Source organism: Cetorhinus maximus, chromosome 8 (assembly GCF_964194155.1).
Source record: "Cetorhinus maximus chromosome 8, sCetMax3.hap1.1, whole genome shotgun sequence".
Classification (NCBI taxonomy): Eukaryota; Metazoa; Chordata; class Chondrichthyes; order Lamniformes; family Cetorhinidae; genus Cetorhinus; species Cetorhinus maximus.
The window spans coordinates 31,271,846-31,292,527 of record NC_135886.1 but is presented as its reverse complement, the minus strand read 5'-3'; the positions used below and the strand labels follow the sequence as shown (position 1 = coordinate 31,292,527).

The 20,682-nt window shown below is 41.3% G+C and overlaps 1 protein-coding gene across 1 annotated transcript in view; it reads right to left on the bottom strand.

Annotated features, from left to right (window-relative positions):
- The window catches only part of LOC144683264 (gametogenetin-binding protein 1-like), a 56,151-nt gene that overhangs the window by 4,379 nt on the left and 31,090 nt on the right, over positions 1-20,682 (bottom strand). The window contains exons 3-5 of the mRNA XM_078546215.1: positions 20,303-20,397; positions 15,210-15,336; positions 1,538-1,677 (exon numbers count right to left, since the gene is read on the bottom strand). Coding sequence (XP_078402341.1) covers positions 1,538-1,677; positions 15,210-15,336; positions 20,303-20,397 — 362 coding nt within the window. The remainder of the gene's footprint in view (positions 1-1,537; positions 1,678-15,209; positions 15,337-20,302; positions 20,398-20,682) is intronic.

Here is a 20,682-nt window from a genome sequence, read left to right as displayed (position 1 = left end):
ACATTGCATTTGCCTTCCTAACTACCGACTCAACCTGCAAGTTAACCTTAAGAGAATCCTGGACTAGGACTCCCAAGTCCCTTTGCACTCCAGATTTCTGAATTCTCTCCCCATTTAGAAAATAGTCTATGCTTCTATTCTTCCTACCAAAGTGCATGACCTCACACTTCCCCACGTTGTATTCCATCTGCTACTTCTTTGCTCATTCTCCTAACCTGTCCAAATCCTTCTACAGCCTCCCCGCCTCCTCAATACTAACTGTCCCTCCACCTATCTTTGTATCATCTGCAAACTTAGCCAGGATGCCCTCAGTTCCTTCATCTAGATCATTAATGTATAAAGTGAAAAGTTGTGGTCCCAACAGTGACCCCTGCGGAACTCCACTAGTCACTGGCCGCCATCCTGAGAAGGACCCCCTTATCCCCACTCTCTGCCTCCTGCCAGACAGCCAATCTTCTATCCATGCTAGTAGCTTGCCTCTAACACCATGGGCTCTTATCTTACTGAGCAGCCTCCTGTGCGGCACCTTGTCAAAGGCCTTCTGGAAGTCCAAGTAGATAACATCCATTGGCTCTCCTTTGTCTAACCTACTCGTTACCTCCTCAAAGAATTCTAACAGATTTGTCAGGCATGACCTCCCCTTGATGAAACCATGCTGACTTTGCCCGATTTTACCATGCACTTCCAAGTATTCTGAAATCTCATCCTTAATAATGGACTCTAAAATCTTAACAACGACCGAGGTCAGGCTAATCGGCCTGTAATTTCCCGTCTTTTGCCTCACTCCCTTCTTAAACAGGGGGGTTACATTAGCGATTTTCCAGTCCTTTGGGACCTTCCCTGACTCCAGTGATTCCTGAAAGATCACCACTAACGCCTCCACTATCTCTTCAGCTATCTCCTTTAGAACTCTGGGGTGTAATCCATCTGGTCCAGGTGATTTATCCACCTTCAGACCTTTCAGTTTTCCTAGCACCTTCTCCTTGGTAATGGCCACCATACTCACCTCTGCCCCCTGACTCTCTTGAACTTTGGGGATGTGACTTGTGTCTTCCACTGTGAAGACTGACGCAAAGTACCTATTCAGTTCCTCCGCCATTTCTTTGTTCCCCACTACTACTTCTCCAGCGTCATTTTCCAGCGGCCCAATGTCCACTTTTGCCTCTCTCTTACCTTTTATATATCTAAAAAAAAACTCTTGCAATCTTCTTTTATATTACTGGCTAGTTTGCCCTCATATTTAATCTTCTCCCTCCTTATTTCTTTTTTAGTTCTCCTCTGTTGGTCTTTGTAAGCTTCCCAATCCCCTAGTTTCCCACTGCTCTTCGCCACATTGTATGCTTTCTCTAGCTTTAATGCTGTTCCTGACTTCCCTTGTCAGCCATGGTTGCCTCGTCCTCCCTTTAGTATGCTTCTTCTTCCTAGGGATGAATTTTTGCTGTGTCTCCCAAATTACTCCCACTAGGTCACTAAACTTTCGTTGCAAAATATTCTATGAGTTGACAGTACCAACAATTGGACAATCTTGTTTCAATACCTGCTCACGAAGGATTCCAGCATCTTTCAGTGTCGAATCTGACCTTTGGAGCAGACTGGTCTCATCATTCAAACCTTTCTTCCACAGCCGAACTTCATTCTGAACATCAAGCATTTTCTTTATTTCCATTTCAACAAAACCTGTTCAAATATAGTTAACATTTTACCTGTAGTCATGGCATTTTGAAATATTGTTTACAAAAGCAATCTTTTTTTATTTTAAACAAAAAAAAACAATTTTGAGAAAATGACAAGATCGTAGTTAAGACGATCAACACCTGTGGTGCATAGAGACAATTTTGGAAATGCTAATTCCTGCCTCTAATTTGAATAGCCCTCAAGACCATGAAGAACATGTTCAGGAAGCTTGGCCCATAGGACAATCTATTGGAGAGCTTCAAGTTCCAATAAGGCAGTAGTTTTTATATTGGTCCCAGATTTGCATTTAGTGTGGTGGTGGTTTTACCCGCCGGCTGCGATGGTGGCTTTTCACGCTGTATCGTCCCAAACCTGCCACATTATTTATGCATTCCCAGGAAACATGCCGTGTTGATGGTGAGCGGGCTCCGATTCGCCCGCCACATCATTACCTCGCCGCTTCATCACACCAGGCACCACATTTTAAAGTAAAGCCGTGCTCAGTTCTTCCAGCCCAGGACTGCAGCAAAGAAGACATGGCCCCGAAAGGCAAGAAGACTACAGACCTTGAGCGTCTTTTGGATGCTGAGGAGGCCCACTGTGATGTCCTCTATCCCCCGCTGTGGCCGCAGGAAGGGCAGCAACATTACCACTCCGGCTTGGCAGGCGTTGGCAGCGGTGATCAGTGCCAATGCGATACAGAAGAAGTTGGCCAACCAATGCAGATAGAGGATGAATGATCTCATCTGTGCAGCCAGGGTATGGCAAACACCTCATCACTCTAAACTCTCACATTCAATCCCATCACACATTCACTGGCATCTCACTCACTGCCAGCTCAAGGGACATCACCACCCATTCTCACACACATACCCTCACATGTCCATCTGGCCACATCTCCTCTGGAGACTGCCTCCTCAGCCCTCAGCATCTTGAGGCCACTTGCACAGATCAACATCTGCCCCCCCCCACCAAACCACCACCGGGATACCCTCCTTCCCTGGTACAGCTCTGGTCCTGCAGCCTCTTCCCTTGCCTGAGGCCACTTCTCCCTTTTCCCCAAGCAAGACCTTGCCCTGCAGCCACCCGTTTATGGCTGATCTGGTAGGTAAAGACCTACCGTGAGCCCCCTAAAAGTGACGTGGTGCTGTCTGTGAAGCCTGGCGCTGATGACTGCGAGTGCTGACCGAAGTGAGGTAGGCAAACAAACCTTGAAGTCCTGTGCGAAGTGCAGCCTGCTAAGTGCACTCCTTATATATGCTGTTGTGAAACACATTGGTGTGTTTTCTCGCCAACGTGGCAGATGAACCAGCGGGGGTGAGGGATGAGTCCGGTGAGATGGCCTTATAATGATATGCTGATATATTACAATGAGGTTCCCGATGTCTGATAACGGAAAACTCAGCCCACCATCGGCAGGCGGAGCAGACGATCGCAAATTGGTTTCACTGCATCATTAAACCAATTTTTGGCTCTCTCGCCATTTTGTCTGCTCACGCCACTGAACACGCCCGATGTTGGTGGGCACAGAAAATCCCAGCTAAGGTTCTGTCAGTGCAGAAAAGTTGAGCAATTGCTCACGACAGTACAAAGGAAAAACGTGAGGTAAAGCTGCTTCTTTTGATACTGCAGAAATTGAATGGCTACTGCAGAAAAGTGGACCACAGGGGGTGATGCTACATGTGGCTGAAATAAAATTCAGGTGAAAGTTGCAATGACTAGAGCTCACCAAGTAAGTAATTGCAGTCACCTCAAATCTGATTGTAAATAAGGAAGAATTTTATGGTGGCAAGATGACGAAATTACTCATACTTACTTCAATGTAGAAATCTTGTGAAACTCATCAAGCATGGCAGAAATATAAGTTGGTAAGTGCTTTACAATATAAAATATTGCAAACAGCCATTGCCCTTTTGAATACCATCCTTCATTTCAACAGAGCAGCACGGCACAATTATCTTGCAGACTGAGGTGGCCACCAAAGAACAGCAAGCCACTGCCCAGAGGCATTCCTCTGTCATTGGGAGAGAGGGGGGAGGCATTCTCAGTGGGATCAGTAGCAAATGTTGCAGAAAATAGCCCTTATATGTTGACAGGCATCCACCCAGCATTTCATCTGCTTCAAATAATGTGGGCATTGAGGACAGCTGTGGAGGTGTCAGCTGTGGCTCAGTTCATAGCACCCTCGCCTTTGAATCAGAGGGTTGTGGGTTCATGTCCCACTCCTGGAAAACCAAGAACTGTGATTGTACTCGAAAGAAGTTGAGGACAGCTGTATAGCAAAGAACTATCCCCATTCCAGATGGCTGCTGATCACCTAATCTATTACAGATGGTGCAGTTCTCTAATAGACCCTTCTCTAAAGAAAGCTTCTTGTGAAGCACAGTGAGAACAGCTCTCTTCTGCTTGCATTTGGAGGAGTCTATAAAAATGACTCAGAGGGTAGTAACAGGGGAAGCTAAAATGTTGCAGATGTTGTTGCACCTGCATTCGTTGTTTCTCATAAACACCTCATCCTCATTTAAATCATACAGTGCAATCAGAATCCCCAAAGGAATATCCACCCTCAACATCTTCTAGGTGCAATTTAACTGGCAGTCGCAACAAAGAAAATATTAAACGGAAACAACTATCAATGCAAACAGGGAGGTATTTTTCAACTCTGAGTATTTAGTGAACTTTATCACTTGCCAGTGGTCTGCACATCCAGTATTCCATATATCCCTCTATGTACCTTTCAAGTAATCCCTATTATAGCAAAAACTGAGAATCAGAGAACAATTGTGGTTTAAAATATTTTTTTAAAATTGTGATTTGAGTATTTGAGATTCCTGACTAAAACTGCTACTGCAGCATTCTTTTGAAAGTAGGGGATAAAACATGAAAATATAAAATATTAGATTTTCAAGCTGGGGTTTGTGAACCCACTGTACTCCCTGAGGCATCACATTTCTCCATTTTTCTGTATTTAATGTTGTTACTGTATTGTGATAATTATAGATGAGGAAGACCATTTGGTCCATCTTAATACATCCATCAAGAGAGATTCTAAAGCTCTGTCCACTTCAGCATCCAACTATTTGGTAAAAGATTCCAGAGTTATCGTATCCACCTCTCTGTTATGGGCAGGAGGGGGTTTAATTTAAACAGCACTAATTTCTCCTTTCACCACCCGTCCATAAACAGAAAGGCGTTTTGATTTGTTTCCCTCTTTATTATCAATGGGTCTATTTCCCAACCTTTTGCTTTTGGTGCGATCCAATTTTCTATTAATAACCCCACAGCAAACTTGAGATAGGATGAGCTCAAAGGGTTAGTTTATTGTACACATTCAAACCATGGGAGCAGGATCGCAAAGTTGCCTCCTTTGCATTCATACAGTAAAGGGGGAGAGAGAAAAGAAAGGTTTACAATGCAGAGACCGCAGTGAAAATAAATATTGGGCAGGATTTTACGTCATGTGGACAGGAGCCGCCCGACCCAATCTGGGGTAAAATAGCGTGCAATATTTTGGTCGGTGGGCACGCTGACAATTAAAAGGCTTATTAAGGCCATTAAAGTATTAATTAACAGTGGTTTTGCACTGCCTGTACAACCTTACAGTTGGCAGGTGGGCAAATCGGCCAGGCAGCCTTTGCAATTTTGAGGAAACTTCATCCACGGGCGGGATGAGGTTTCCGACATTAATTTTCAAAAAAATGTTTTGACATAATCTTTATTATGTTTCTGTTCATGTGGGCCCTATGTGGGACATTTTTTTCAGATTTTCATAATCTTTATTTTTGATTTTAAAATTCTTCAGCTCCTCTCTGCTTTCAGGGAGCTTTCAGCGTGTACTCCCCCACACATGTGCAGACTTTTGCGCCTGCCCTCCTTCCACCCCCACCCCAGCAGCGCTGAGCCTTCCAGCACACGTTTCACGCTGGCTCGCCGTTATTTGGCCAGCCAATGTGAAATCATGGTCAGGGGCCGATTGCGGGCGGTGGGCCATTTCCCGGCCGCTCCTGGGCCTGCCCGACAACCCAAAAATCCTGCCCAATGTTTCATGTGTGGTCCAGAGTCTAGAATCAAAGTCCAATGAGGTATTCCTTCATGGAAGTTAGTGCTGTATAATTCGCTTCTCCGGTGGTGTTGACTTCACACAATAGATAGGCATGTAGAGATGACTTAGTGTTGCAGACGCTGGTACAGAAGCAATGTGGATGGGACAAAGTATCAGTGCTCCTTGTCTGTGAGACTGCTAGCCATATGATAAAAAGGCAGCCTGAAATGTTACAGTTCAGCACGGCAATATTACTGCTTCCACCAGCCAGAGGCCCAAATCACATTGCTCCCACTCCTCCACACTGTCTTTGACAATGGAGGTGTATCCCTCATCTGGATCCTGAGATTGTTAAATGTCTCAACCATTAAGAATTGAATGGAAGGTTATGGGGCCCTTTGTCTTAGCTGACGAGCAGACTCCTGTTGGCCAACTTGGGTTATAAAATGCTGATGGCCTTGGTAGAGCTCTCTTTAAATTTAGTCTATGCAGTCCACAGGGGGTCATTAATGGCATAACAGGGATAACAATATGAGGGTTTCTCTGATACTGCCAAGTAGCTTCTTTTGTTCGGGGTCACAGACAGACATAGATTCAGCCATTTTGGTCTTTGTCTAGTGTGAAATTTATAGACATAGCAATGAGCATGTCTCTCTATATTTTATAAGAAAAATATACAGGGTGAGGTCTTAGTCCCTCACATCTCATTTTGGAAACCCATTCCATTCATTCATCAGTCTTCTTTGTGTTATGGAGACTGATGAATGAATGGAATGGGCTTCCAAAATGAAACATGAGGGACTAAGACCTCACCCTGTATGTTTTTCTTATGAAGTATAGAGAGATATGCTCATTACTGATTTTTGCTTTAACAGTTTGAACCACTGTTTTCTTGTCCTACTCTTACTATTTAATTTAAGGTGCGATTTTACCTTTCTCAGTCTCATAATTACCCAATAGAGTTGTTTAAGCTTACTTCTCAGGTATCCCCTTTCCAGGCTGCAAAGCTCACATCTCTCATATCTCCTAACAAGGTCAGGCCTTTGACTTGGCAGTCAACTTGTGTTCCTCTAGCGCTCGTTTCTGTCTCCATTATGTCTCAGTGTCAAAGGACATACTGACCAAAACACTACACTGCTTGGTTGCGGTCAAACCTGCTGGGATCAGAGGAAGGTTCCTAATCTTCATTTCTCTGGAGCCTGCCTCTATAATGAGCACACGTTGGGCACATGCCACTGTTGAGGAGCAAGAAAAGGTGAGGTTGTCAGTGCCACCATCATAGATGGTTAAAGTTTGTGGCCCTCATGGAAGCTAAGAAAAAATGTTAGGGAATGAAAGGAAAAGTTTTGAGACCAACCTCAGGCCTGGACCAAAATGTGAACCCACATCAGCCAGCCAAGACAGGATATACCTTCTTTCTTCCACTAATTTAGGAGGTACAGCAAGTTGCATGGATGGGAGAACATTACAAAAGGCTGTAAATAAGCTAAATGGGCGGGATTTTACGGTCCTGCTGCATAAAGTCAATGGACTTTTGGCTGTTCTCCGAATTTTCTGGTCCTGTCCGTGTTGATTCCTGATGCGGGCAGGACTGGAAAATCCCAGCCAATTAGGAGGAAAACTAGAGCAAGTTCTCGTTCCAAATGAGAACATTTGATGTCAAATGATCACTGATCATTTTTGAGTGTGTTTGAACGCAAAAGCAACGTTAAAGTTTTTGGGTAGGGCCGCCTCGTGGTCATCCGCTTTGGGTCTGGAGAAGTCAAATTGAAATCGTTACTGAAATGTGAGAGACTAGGACCTGTGGAGGAGCAAGAGAATCCAGATGTCCATGTACAAAAATCACTAAAAACTAGTTCACAGGCACAAAAAAAATCAAAAAAGCTAATGAAAATGTTGTCCTTTATCTCAATGAAATTGGAATTTGAGAGCGAGGAAATATGCTTCAGTTTAGTTCAGCCTTGATCAAACCCTATCTGAAGTATTGCATGCTGTTTAGGACATAGAACCTCAAGAAAGATATATTGGTCTTTGACAGGGTACAATGCAAATCCACCAGAATGATGACTTGGCACAAACTTGGTTTGTATTCCCTCGAGGGATGATCTCATCAAAGTATTTAAAATAATCAAGGGATTTGATAAAATAGATACAGAGAATCTCTTTCCACTGGTGGAAGACTCCAGAACCAAGTTGTTAGATTTCTGTTAGGTAAAAGGGTCTAAGTAAAAAAGCGAGCAAATGAAGTTGAGGTACATATAATTCATAGTCTAATTGAATGGTGGAATAGGCTCTTTGAGCTGAGTGGCCTAATACTTTTCTTACATTTCTGTTTCCAGCATAATGGTTGCCCAGGATATTCCATCATTGACTGAGGAAACTGGAAATGCTAAAATCAGTATTCTTGCTTTTGTTACCTTCAGACTCACCGCCTTCCTGATGGCCTCTCATCTTCCACGCTCCATAACCTTGAGCTCATCCAAAAATCTGCTACTGGTGTCCTAAATCGTGAGAAGTCCTTTTCGTCCATCACCCCTAAGCTCTCTGACCTTCAATGGCTCCTGGTCCATTAACACCTAGAATTTAGACTTCTCATCCTTATGTTGCAATGCATTCATGACTTCACTCCTCCCTATCTCTATAACCTCCTCCAATGTTACAGCCCTCCGAAAATTCTGCGATCCTCCAACATTGTCCTCTTGCGTATCTCCATTCCTTTGCCCACCATTAGCAGCCATCGTTCAACCATCTTGGTCTTAAGCTCTGGAATTCCAACCCAAAACCTCTCTACCTCTTCACCTCTTTTTAAGATGTTCTTTAAAACTGCTCTCTTTGACTAAGGGTTTAAGTCAGCTGTCCCAGGATCTCCTCCTTATGCTCAGTGTCAATTTCTGTCTGCTAACACTCCTGTGAAGCACCTTGGGACCTATATGAAGGACACTATATAAATGCAAGTCTTTTGTACGTATGCCAGACAATTCATGACAGTAGAGAACAAAGGGTTTCATTATCTGGGAAATCTATTCTTTGAAGAAAATGCTTTGTTTTGTCATCTTTCTCTGTCTTTTATATGTTTAATGGTACTGAACCAAATAGCAGGTGTGCGTAGCAATGAATGGTAATAATCTGCAATTTCTGCCCTTCCAATGATACCACAGGCCATTTTTCAGTAATCTAAATTTGAAAACTGCTTAATGGAATAAAGAGAATTATATGATTGTTCTAAGTCATTTAATAACACAAAATTTTAACAAAACAGAAATCGTGGGTGGAATTTTGTTCGCCTGGTGTGGGTCCCAATCGTGGACCTGGAAATGGGTCGAACTTTTGCTTGGTAGCTGGCCAATAAAATATGCAGAGGTGCAGGGCCAGGCCAACTATGCAATGGGGGCATGCAGGAAGTTGCCGAAACCACTGTCAGCTGATGAGGTTGAAGGTCAGGGCCCCATTTTAAATGGCACCTGGACATGCCTCTAGTGCCTACAATCAGCAGCACTGGTATGGCAGAAGCTGACAGAAACACCAGCAGCATCACGTTGACCTCCACATTCAGATGGCAAATACTTCAGATTCTTCTCCAGGCTGTTCGGGAATGGCGGGAGGTGCCATTCGCCATTGACGGCATCAGGAAAACTTCCTGCCTGATCAAGGAAGCCTGGATGGAGACTGCAGCTGAGGTTAGCAGCTGTGCAGTCCACATATGCACCTGGGTCCAATGCAGGAAAAGGATCAACGACCTACTCTGCACTGCCAGGCGGCGTTAGATCAATGCAGCTCTCATGAGGACAACAAGCATTGTCTTTCAGTGAGGGAAGGGAGCAGGCAACAGTAAAATGCATTAGTATTAACTGCAAGAGTAGAACAGCATACATCATGATGCCTGAATGCATGAGCACCAGAATTTTCAGGCTCATATTTCCATCCTAGTACAAGTGGCATGAGAGTGGGAGTGTGGATGGGTTACCTGTCAAAGAAATGCACGCTGATAAAGGGGGTTAGGAGTCCATTGTGCTGAGACTCATGCTCTTTTGTATGCAGTAGAAAATGGCACATAACGTTAAAGAATGGGCATAAGGATGCTCACACCTGCAGAGGATGAGGCGGTTCAAATTGCCAGAGAGCAGGGCAGCCAAACAATAATATCAGGTGGTTAAGATGAAAATCTGGTCGACTATTTCAGAAGACTGCAAAATAATTACAGATGATGAAGAATATGCAGCCCATCTTAGTTCATTCCTACAAAAAGACTCTAAAATCCAACCCCACCACAACACATTGGAGCATCCAATTGCTTTGGAAATGGTACTAGGGGGTGCTTTGCCTCTCCTACTCTATTTGAACAGGCATTCCATATGTTCATAATTTTTTGTGTAAAGAACTTTCTGATAATAGTGCTAAATTTTCCTTTTCCTAATTTGAACCTGTTTCATGTTGTTCTACTCATGCAATTAATAGTAAGTTTTGAGATGTACCTTTCCCGTTACCATTTACTGTAGTTTAAAGGGTTAAATGTTAAATATGTAAATAGACAGAGTACATCATCAGTGATATAAGATCACATGACAACAGAGTATGCTGAGAGTTCTATGTAGAGCCTTGTGCTAAGCCTTAAATTGTACAGTTAATAGAATGTTCAATAAAAAGGTAAAGTTTACTAACAGCCTTGCCTCCAGCAATATCTATAAATCCCGACATAGTTAGCCCCATCTAAAACCCAGAATAATGATAACAGATGGTGGCAGCAGAAGCACCAAATAAAGAGCCCACTGACTGGAAGAAGCAGCAAGAGAAACAAATGCGGGATGAGGACAGTGCGGGAAAATTGCCAACATAACTCAAAGAAAGGCTAGAGTAAAGAAAAGCTCTGCAGAAAATCCTACCTTTTCCAGAGTGCTTTGACCATGTAGAAGGCCCAGATCAAGCCGAGAAGTGGCAGAACTGATGTCGTAGGTTTACCAGGTACAGAGCAGCTTCAGGACTATCAGAGAGGACTAGCAAGGAACAGATTAGCACCCTTCTCTACCACATAGGCAGTAGTGCAGATGGCATAATGGTCAGACAGGGAAGAAACTAAGAGACGGCGACATGTGAAGAAGTTATCAGAGCCTTTGACACCTATTTTGGTCTTAGAAAAGTAACCATTATAGAAAGGGTGAAGTTCAATGGATGTACCCAAATATTGGGAGTGTGTGTTGACTCTTTCATTAATGATTTCTATCGATTAGCTAAGAATTGCGAATATGGAGCCCTGAATGACAAATCAATTTGTGATTGCATTATTGCAGGAGTCTTAGAAGAGCAGCTGATTTGACCCTATCAAAGACTGTGCAGTTAACAAGGCAGGCTATTTATTCGAGGCGACAAAGAAATTTTGTGGAGAAAAATGACTGACATGGTGCAATTTGTAGGACAAAGGTATAGCAGCGCACCTAATCCAAAACATGGAAAAAGTGAAGATGGCATGGTAGCCACCATTATTCAGTGTTCTCGGTGTGGCAGAAAAGGCTGCATTGGTGCAAAGAATGCCCTATCAAAAATGCAGAGTGCCATTCCTGTAAGAGGAGGGAACATTTTAAATCGGTTTGCTGCCGCAAAAAGCTCCTAATACAAAAATTAAAGGAGAAACAACTTAGATCATGTAGCATTCAAGCAGTTGAAGATAATTAAGACAAAGTGTCATTACAGGTTCAAATGGGAACTATTGTAGCACAGACATTATCTTCAAAGAACATAAAAAATCTCCAAATTAGACACTGGAGCAGGAGTTTTAATTCTTTCTGATACAGAACAGTAGCTAAAGCAAACTTCCTCCAGCCATCAACTATACGACTCCACAGTCCAGGAGGCATTCAACTGCATATCAAGGGACAGTTAACTGTTACACTTCAGTGCAAAGGAAGAGAAATCACAGAAACTTTGTATGTGATCTAAAATCAAGAGTGTTTACTGTTGAGTCATAAAGTCTGCACAGTTTTACAACTCATCAATGAAGTAGATGAATTGGGAAGCCAAGAAAAAAAATCAACAGAGCTCAAGAAAGAATTTCTAGAATTATTCGTAGATTTTGAGAAGAATAAAACAAGTGCTATGGAACGGGAACACCAGAACATAATAGAACCAAGTGGAAACATTGAGAAAACCAGGCGCCCAGGTTCATAAAAACAGCAGGTGAAGAGACCATGAGTACATTACCAGGAAGAACAGCTTGTATCAAGCAAGAAACCAATAGACAAACATGTCCAAGGGCAACAACAAACAACAGCAGATGCATTGTCATGCATTCCTGTTGAAAAGCCTGAACAGGAGAACATACATTTTGTTGAAGATGTAATACCTCATTGACCACAGGATTCCTACCAGCAACAATACAGAGGCGAAATGGAAGGCACAAAAAGCAGGTGAATAATATGCTACAATTGGAGAATACTGCATCAATGGATGGCCAGAATTTGATCCAAATAATCTCATCCTGAAACAATACTTCGAGCAATGAAGACATCTCAGTGTCATGGAAAACTTGCTGATTTATGATGAGAATTTGGTCATACCCAGAGTACTCAGACTTGAGATGCTTCAGAGAATACACCAAGGATACAGGTATTACAAAATGTCATGCTGGAGCACAAAATCCTGTTTGGTGGCCAGGAATTTTAAAATCTTTATGGGAAATGATTTCAAGCTGCATCACCTGTGCAGTCCATCGCAGGAGCAAAGGGAATGACTGAAGATATTTTCATTTCCATCCAGTCGGTGGGAACCTCTCGGAATGGATATTTTCAAGCCCAAGGGGAAGACATGTCTCATAGTTGTTGACTATTAATCCAAATGGATTGAGGTTAAATGTCTTCATGGTCCAACTAAATTACTAAAAGAAATTTTTGCCACACATGGCAGTCTAGAACTAGTTATTTCAGACAATGGCCCACAGTTTGCAAACAAATGTTTTAAGAAGTTCACAGAAGACTGGATTTGTCCACCCAACTAGTTCACCTAGAAACCCACAAGCTAATGGAGAGTCTGAAAGAGAAGTAGATCCGATAAAAGCTTTTTTCTTCAACAATGATATTAACTTAGCACGGTTGAGCTCCAATTCTACACCACTTCAGAATGGTTTAGTTCTGATGGGAAGATGTCTATGGACTCAACTTCCTGTTCTTCCACATACGCTTATGCCATGTCTCAAAGCAGCAGATATAGATAGAATAAGGAAAGGGAGGATGAGTATTGTGCAAATCAAGTCAGAAACTGTAATCATCAGAGTGCATGATTTACCACAACTCCAAGCAGGTGAATTGTCTTGATTTGTGACTTGATTCACAAAGATCAAATTTTGGAAAAAACATTAAATCCATGGTCTTATCTTGTAGAGACTATAAATGGAATAGTGAGATAAAACAGAAGCACACTCGTACCTACAAAACGACCACCAATGGAATGGACTAACTCACCACCTGATCAGGAAGACAACCTGAACAGGGAACCAGTAGTCTCTGATGATTCACATGTCACTCTACAGAGTTCGAGAGGACATGAAGGAGTTGAATCCTGTGCTACCTCTAAGCGGGCAGAGAACAAGGTTGAGGAGATCAGTGAAACTGCCACAATGCTTACCTCTGAACCAGGGATGAAGACAGAGGCTTCAGGGGGAGATGCAGGATAATGTAAATAATATATTTAACAGAGAAATAGGCTTGGGGGGAGATCTAGTATAAAGCGTTAATGTTAAATATGGAATAGTCTATATCATCATTGATGTAAGATCACATGACAACTGAGTATGCTGAGAAATAGTTCTATGTAGACCCTCATGCTAAACCTTGTGCTGTACATAATTAGTAGAACACTCAATAAAAAGGTAAAGCTCACCAACAGATTTGCCTCCTGCAGTATCTATAAATCCAGACCATAGACAACCCCGTCTAAGGCTCACAACAATGATAACAGATTTACTATCTTATAGACTGTACCTTTATAAGACCACCCCTCAGACACTTCTGTTTAAGGCTAAAAAGTCCATGTTTAACCAGTCTTCCTCACAGCTTTCACCTCTGACAATAAAGATCAGCCTTTTGGCTCTTCTCTCAACTGCCTCCAGTGCTTAAATGTTCTTTGTACCTCAGTGACCAGAACTGGACTCATTACTCAAGATGTGGATCAACCAGAGCATTGATTCTGACTTCAGACCTGTGTTCTATTGTTCTGACTATATAGTTCAACATTATATAGATTTGTTACTCTGTATTGTGAGAATCGAATCTGCTAAGACTTCCAGATCTCTTTCAATTGTGTAATGAGTACCACAGCATACTGGCTATGGTTATTGACTAGCAACACAGGAAATGTGTGTTCAAATCTGGTAACCTTTGGGCTAACTTCCATTTTATTATAAAGGCTCAACTGATTCATCAACGTCCTTTAGCTGAGAAAATATGCCACCCTTTCCTAGTCAAGTTCTTACATGACACTAGTCCTTGGATATGAAGCAGATTCTTAATGCCCTATGAAGTGGTCTAGCAAGTTGCTCAGTTATGAAGCAGTTATTAACTGAAGTTGGTCAAGGGAGGCCCACCATTTTCTCAGAGCAACTAGGATGAGAATAAATGTGCCCTTGCTAGTGTCCCACATCCCAGGATCAAATATTAAAAAATCCTTAGCTGTTTCAATGCAATTCAATCTAAAGAGAGGAGTTGCTTAAAATTAAATCCTGTTTACTGTAGCTGAAATTGAACTTGTTGCTTTCCATTTATCAGCTGGATCTTCAAACAGGGCAATGTTGCCACAGAAAATAAACTTCCATTGTGCAAGTTGTTATTATTTTCAATGGGTTTCAGTAGAACCTCCCTGGAACCCAATTGCAAAACCGAGCAATGATATTTATTTTTGACAGTTTCAAACGTGTGTCTTCATGGAAAATATTTCACATGAATATTTTCCCTTTGGATAGTTTTAAAATTGGCAGCGAACATGTGCTACGCTCAAAAATTCCTAACAAGACAGCTAAGGGGAGATTCTGCAGTCGCACACTTCCAGCAGGGAATCCATGATGAGTGTGGATTAGAGAATCTTTATCCTGCATGGAGTTACCCTCTATGCTGCTGGCAATGTCCCTTCAAAAACAGTATAAACAGTAATAGGGAATGACTAAAAAAAGTTAACAATGCAGATTTTAAACAACATACTTTTAACATTGTAGGTCCATAATAATAAATATATCAGCATCAAAGGAAAACATTAGGAATGCTGTTGTAATTATTCATTTTATTGATTGGTTTGATTGTCCCAATAGATGACAATTGATGCGTAACAAGACTTTTCCTTTTAGGGAAAAGCCATTGTAAATCTCAAGAGAGTAAGAATTGGTATTCTGCAGTTCATGGCTCACATTATTTATACAAGAACGGACCCTGCAATAATGCTTCTTGTCTACCTATAGCCCTCGAAATGCACTTCAATAATCAAACTGCTCCAACAATTAACCATATATTAATCTTACCCACAGAGTCAGTAGTTCTAAAGTGACTGAAAACCAGAGGATTCGACTCATTACATCTGTACACTATCAGCTGAATGCGTTGGCCATCTTCTTTTAGGAGTTCCTGTGAGTTCTCTTTACTGTGAAACTGGAATGATAATTATATTGGAATGTTACTTGGTTAGTATAAAGGAAATAAATTGTACCTCTTCAATCACACACCAATAGAAACAAGCAAGAGGCATTACGACAGAAAATGGAGCACTCGTGAGCTAGGTGTAGCACATATAAAAAAAGAGCTTGCATTTAAGTAGAATTGCATCATGTCTCTCAAGAAAAGTCTCAAAGCACTTCATATAAAGAACTTGCATTTATATGGCACCTTTCACATCCTCAAGATGCCTCTAAATGGCATCCAGCTAATTAATTACTTCTTTGTTATATATACAAACTTGGCAACCAATTTGCACAAAACAAGGCCCTGCAAACAGCAGTGAGAAAAGTGACCACTTAATCTGTTTGGTGGTGTTTGTTGAGAGCATCTGCTCTTCTTTGAATAGTGTCATGACCCTTTCATATTCATCTAAACAAGACGACGTGGCCTCAGTTTATGATCTCATCAAAATGTGACGCGTCCAGCGATGCAGCATTCCCTCAGTACAATACTGGATTATGTACTCAAGAAGTTGGGGCTATTTTCCTTTGAACAGAGAAGGCTAAGAAGAGATTTGCTATAGGTGTTGAAGATCGTGAACAATTTTTATGGAGTTCCTAAGAAGAAACTGTTTCCAGTGGTAGAAGGGCCATTAACCAGAGGACATAAATTTAAGGTGATTGGCAAAAGAACCATAAGTGACATGAGGAATTTGCTTTTTACACAGCAAGTTGTGATCTGGAATGCACTGCATAAAAAGGTGGTGGAAGCAGATTCAATAGTAACTTTCTAAAGCGAATTAGTTAAATACTTAAAGGGAAAAAAATACATGGCCTTGGGAAAGAGCATGAGAATCGCACTAATTGGACAGCTCTTTCAAAATGACAGCAAAGGCACAATGAGCCAAATGGGCTCCTCCAAATGGGAAAATGTGCTGTATTATTCTGATTTTATCCAGATGTTGTAGAAAAACAGAATTAAATCACATAAGTGGCTCTATTTCCTGTATCTGTCACAAATCCAACAAATGCATTGAGGGAACAACGCTTGTTAATATACAGAAGCAAACCTTCCTTGTATGTTGCTGTGAATATCTAATTACATACTTCATATATTTTAGGAATGTAACTTTTAGGTTGGGGATCAAAGTGTTAAATCTAAGATAAATAGAAACATCTGATTGAGAAACTGCTAAACAACCCTTAAGTAAGTGTAATTCTAACAAACCTTGGGTAATTACAGTTAAAAGGATTTATTTGGTACGATTAAAGTTAGAAGGGAATAAACTTAAACAATGGATGACCTACCTTTGAGCTTTTGGTAGGTCTATAGCTATTTCAATAAGGGGTTTAGATTATTCATGTTGTTCCCAGATCAAATAAGCTAAAAGCACCTTTGTAAACATGGGAGTTTCTTGGTGGAACCAGCAAGTCCGGAAAAAGGGCTGTTAACTCAATTAGAGATATTAATTATTCATGTGGGTCACAGAATCGACGGGTTGTTTTGAAGATAAAAGAAAATTGATTTACATTTCTGTTTGGAACATCCCAAATGTGCTGTTTTGCTTTCAAGATAAGCTTTACAGTGGAGGTACCCTTTTGTGTTGTTTTTTACTGTATGTTTCTCACAGAAACAAGCAGTCAACAGTCAGCTTGGGTGGAGTTTGGAGCAGAGAGAAAGAGAAATCTGCCAGGATCTGTAAAGCAGCTATGTACAAAAGCTGTAAAGGGGTGTGGAGGCCATTAGGAATCAGGGGTGTTCCTGATTTTTGAATCACTAAGCATGGATGCAATAAGGCCCAAGCTTGAACTGAGAAGTCCAGAGTTGTGAGGTTTTGGAAGAAAAGTTAGAGGGTTGCTTAGCCAAAAACTTTCATTGGAAGAATCTCCATGAAATCTCAAACCTCAGAGAATAGCTGGAACACTGAGGAGAAATAAAAATAAATTCCAGAGAGCTGTGACATACTTGGTTTGATTTCATAAGGAGAAGTGAATGAATCCTCAAGATCTCGTAATGTATAAGGGAACTCTTGGGTGGAACAAAAACAGAAAATGATGGAAAAACTCAGCAGGTCTGACAGCAACTGTGGAGTGAAAATAAAACAAGAGTTAGCGCTTCAAGTCCGTATGACTCTGAAGAAGTCATATGGACTTGAAGCTCTAACTCTGTTTTACTTTCTCTCCACAGATACTGTTAGACCTGCTGGGTTTTCCCAGCATTTTCTGCTTTTGTTTCAGATTTCCAGCATCCCTAGTATTTTGCTTTTAACTCCTGGGTGGAATTAGGAAGAAAAAGGGGAATTGGATTTATACTCTTAAGTCTTGACAAATTATAGTGTTAGGTTAGCAGTGCTTACATTGTGTTTTTTAACTATAAAGACTGCTCTTATTTAAAAATGTGAAATCTTGTAGCGTAGTTCTTTCAGTTAATCACTGGGTGTTCAAATTTCTCTTTAAACATTAAAGAGTCTCTACAGAGGTCGTAACAATGTATATAAAATGGCAAGTTTCAAATTGTTTGACTAATATGAAAAGCAAAATACTGCAGATCTTGGAAATCTTGAAATAAAAACAGAAAATGATGGAAGCCCTTAGCAGATCTGGCAGCATCTGTGGAGAGAGAAACAGAATTAATGCATCATGTCTGTGACCTTTCATCAGAGCTGAGTAAAATTAGAAATGTAATAGGTTTTGAGCAAGTGAAAGGGGAAAGAAAAAGAAAAGGGAAGATCTGTGATAGAGTGGAGGGAAGGACTTTCCTATCCTGCCATTCACACCTCCTCTGCACACATCTTTTGTTTCTTTACTTGTCCCATTACAACTCACTTTGGTATTCCACCTTGACGTCTTTTGTCATTTAATCTCTCTTGCCCTCCACCCTCTTCCCTTTTGATCATCTTCCCAACCTCCCCAATTTTACTTATTCAAACCTATTACATTTCTAACTTTACTCAGTTCCGATGACAGGCCACAAACTTGAAATGTTTCTCTCTCCGCAGATGATACCAGACCTGCTAAGTGTTTCCAGCATTTTTTTCGTTTTCTCTAAATTGTTTGAAGCGGCTGACAATCTCTTTATCCATTGGAATGCTAAAAAGACCAAGTTATGCTTTGAATAAAACTTGAATGCTGGTGTTAGCATATTAAGTCGATTGAACAATGGAAAACAAGAAATCAAAGCATACACCTTTCTTTGAAATACTGAGAACTTATCGAAGAAGAAAAGTTGCAACAAACATGTGCATTTATAAGTTCTGATGCATGCACAAATAATATGTTGGACAGCCTTTTTAGATAAATAGAGCAAAAACCTGTAATGATCGCTGTCTTTTGCCTATTACACTTTTGCCCTCTGGCGTCTATACAAAACCACTTTTCTTACTATCTCTCCGTGTTTTTAATATCTTCCTAAAAATCTATCATATGTACCACTCTTCAATCTTCCCAATTAAAATCCTTCAAATCCTATTTTTGTCTCTTTACTTATCTTGGAAAGCACTCCAAGGTATTATTTTGTGTTATTGTACAAATGTATGTTAAATATAAAAAATTGCAAGAATACAGGGAAAGGGCCAGGGAGTGAGACTAGCTGAATTGCTCTTGCAGGGAGCCAGAACAGACATAATGGGCTGAAGGGCCTCCTTTGTTGCTGTAACCATCCTATGATTATTTTCTTTTAATTCTTTCATGGGATGGGAGTATCACTGGCTAGGTTAGCATTTGTTGCTCCTCCTTAATTGCCCTTCAGAAGGTGATGGTGAACCATCTTCTTGAATTGTGTTGTAGGTACACCCACAGTGCTGTTAGAAAGGAAATTCCAGGATTTTTACCCAGTGACAGTGAAGAAACGGCAATACAGTTCCAAGTCAGGGTGGTGTATGGCATGGAGGGGAACTTGAAAATGGTGGTGTTCTCATGCTGCCCTTGTCTTTTCAAGTGGCAGAGGTCATGGGTTTGGAAGGTACTATCGAAGCTTTGGTGAATTGTTGCAATGCATCTTATATATGCTACACACTGTGGCCACTATACATTGGTGGTGGAGTGAGTGAATGTTTAAGACAGTGGATGGGGGTGGGGGGCTGATCAAGCAGACTGCTGGATTGTGGCTGGTGTCAAGCTTCTTGAGTGATGTTGGAGCTGCACATATCCAGGCAAGTGGAGAATACCATCACACTCCTGACTTGTGCCTTGTAGATGATGGACAGGCTTTGGGGAGTCAGGTGGTGAGTCACTCACCACAGAGTTCCCAGCCTTTAACTTGCTCTTCTAGCCACAGTATTTATATGGCTGGTCCAGTTCAGTTTCTGGTCAATGGCAACATCCAAGAAGTTAATGGTGGGGAATTTAGCAATGGTAATATGTTGAATGTCATGGGAGATGGTTAGACTCTCTCTTGTTGGAGATGGTCATTACCTAGCACTTGTGTGGTGAAAATGTTACTTCCCACTTATCAGCCCAATGCTGAATGTTGTTCAGGCCTAGCCTAGGGCACAAACTGCTTCATTATCTGAGGAACCGCAAATGGTACCAAAACTGTGCAATCGGCAGCGAACATCTCCACTTCTGACCTTATGATGGATGGAAGGTCATTGATGAGACAGCTGAAGATGGTTGGGCCTAGGACGCTACTCTGAGGAAATCCTGCAGTGATATCCTGGGACTGAGAAGACTGACCTCCAATAACTATGGCCATCTTCCTTTGTGCTAGGTATGACACGAGTAGAGAGGTTTCCCCGATACCCATTGACTTCAATTTTGCTAGGGCTCCTTGATACCATGGTTGGTCAAATGCTGTTTTCATGTCCAGGGCAGTCACTCTCACTTCACCTCATCATTCTATGGCTAACTTATTGACCGTGACCAAGAAATTCCTCTCAGATTTTTTAGTATTAACAGTGCCAGGTAAAACCTGGACTATTATAAAAGTCTGAACCTTAACACTGAAAGTAAAGCAAACCTACTTTAGGAATTGGAGACTTTTTCATCTTGCTGTACATATTTAACAACTTGCTCCATGGAGAGAATGACATTTTTAGATTGTTCTCCTTTGGCTGATCTATAAGTCCAAAAACAAAGTTTATTTGCATTTTAAACCATTTCTGAAAAAAAAGACTAGTCTCCCATTGTTGTCTAAAAGTTACCTCCAGGGCTTACTGAATTACTTTAGGGCCTGGGTGAGAATCAGTTGAACTTGACCAATCAGTAAACTTCCTTTTGTGTATTATTATGATCTATTATTGCTTTATTACTATTATTGTCTGTAAGGATATGAGCTTGTAGTGTAAACTGTTCTCTCCACAGATGCTGATTGGCTTGTCCTTTCAGTTTTTTTTCCTGTTTT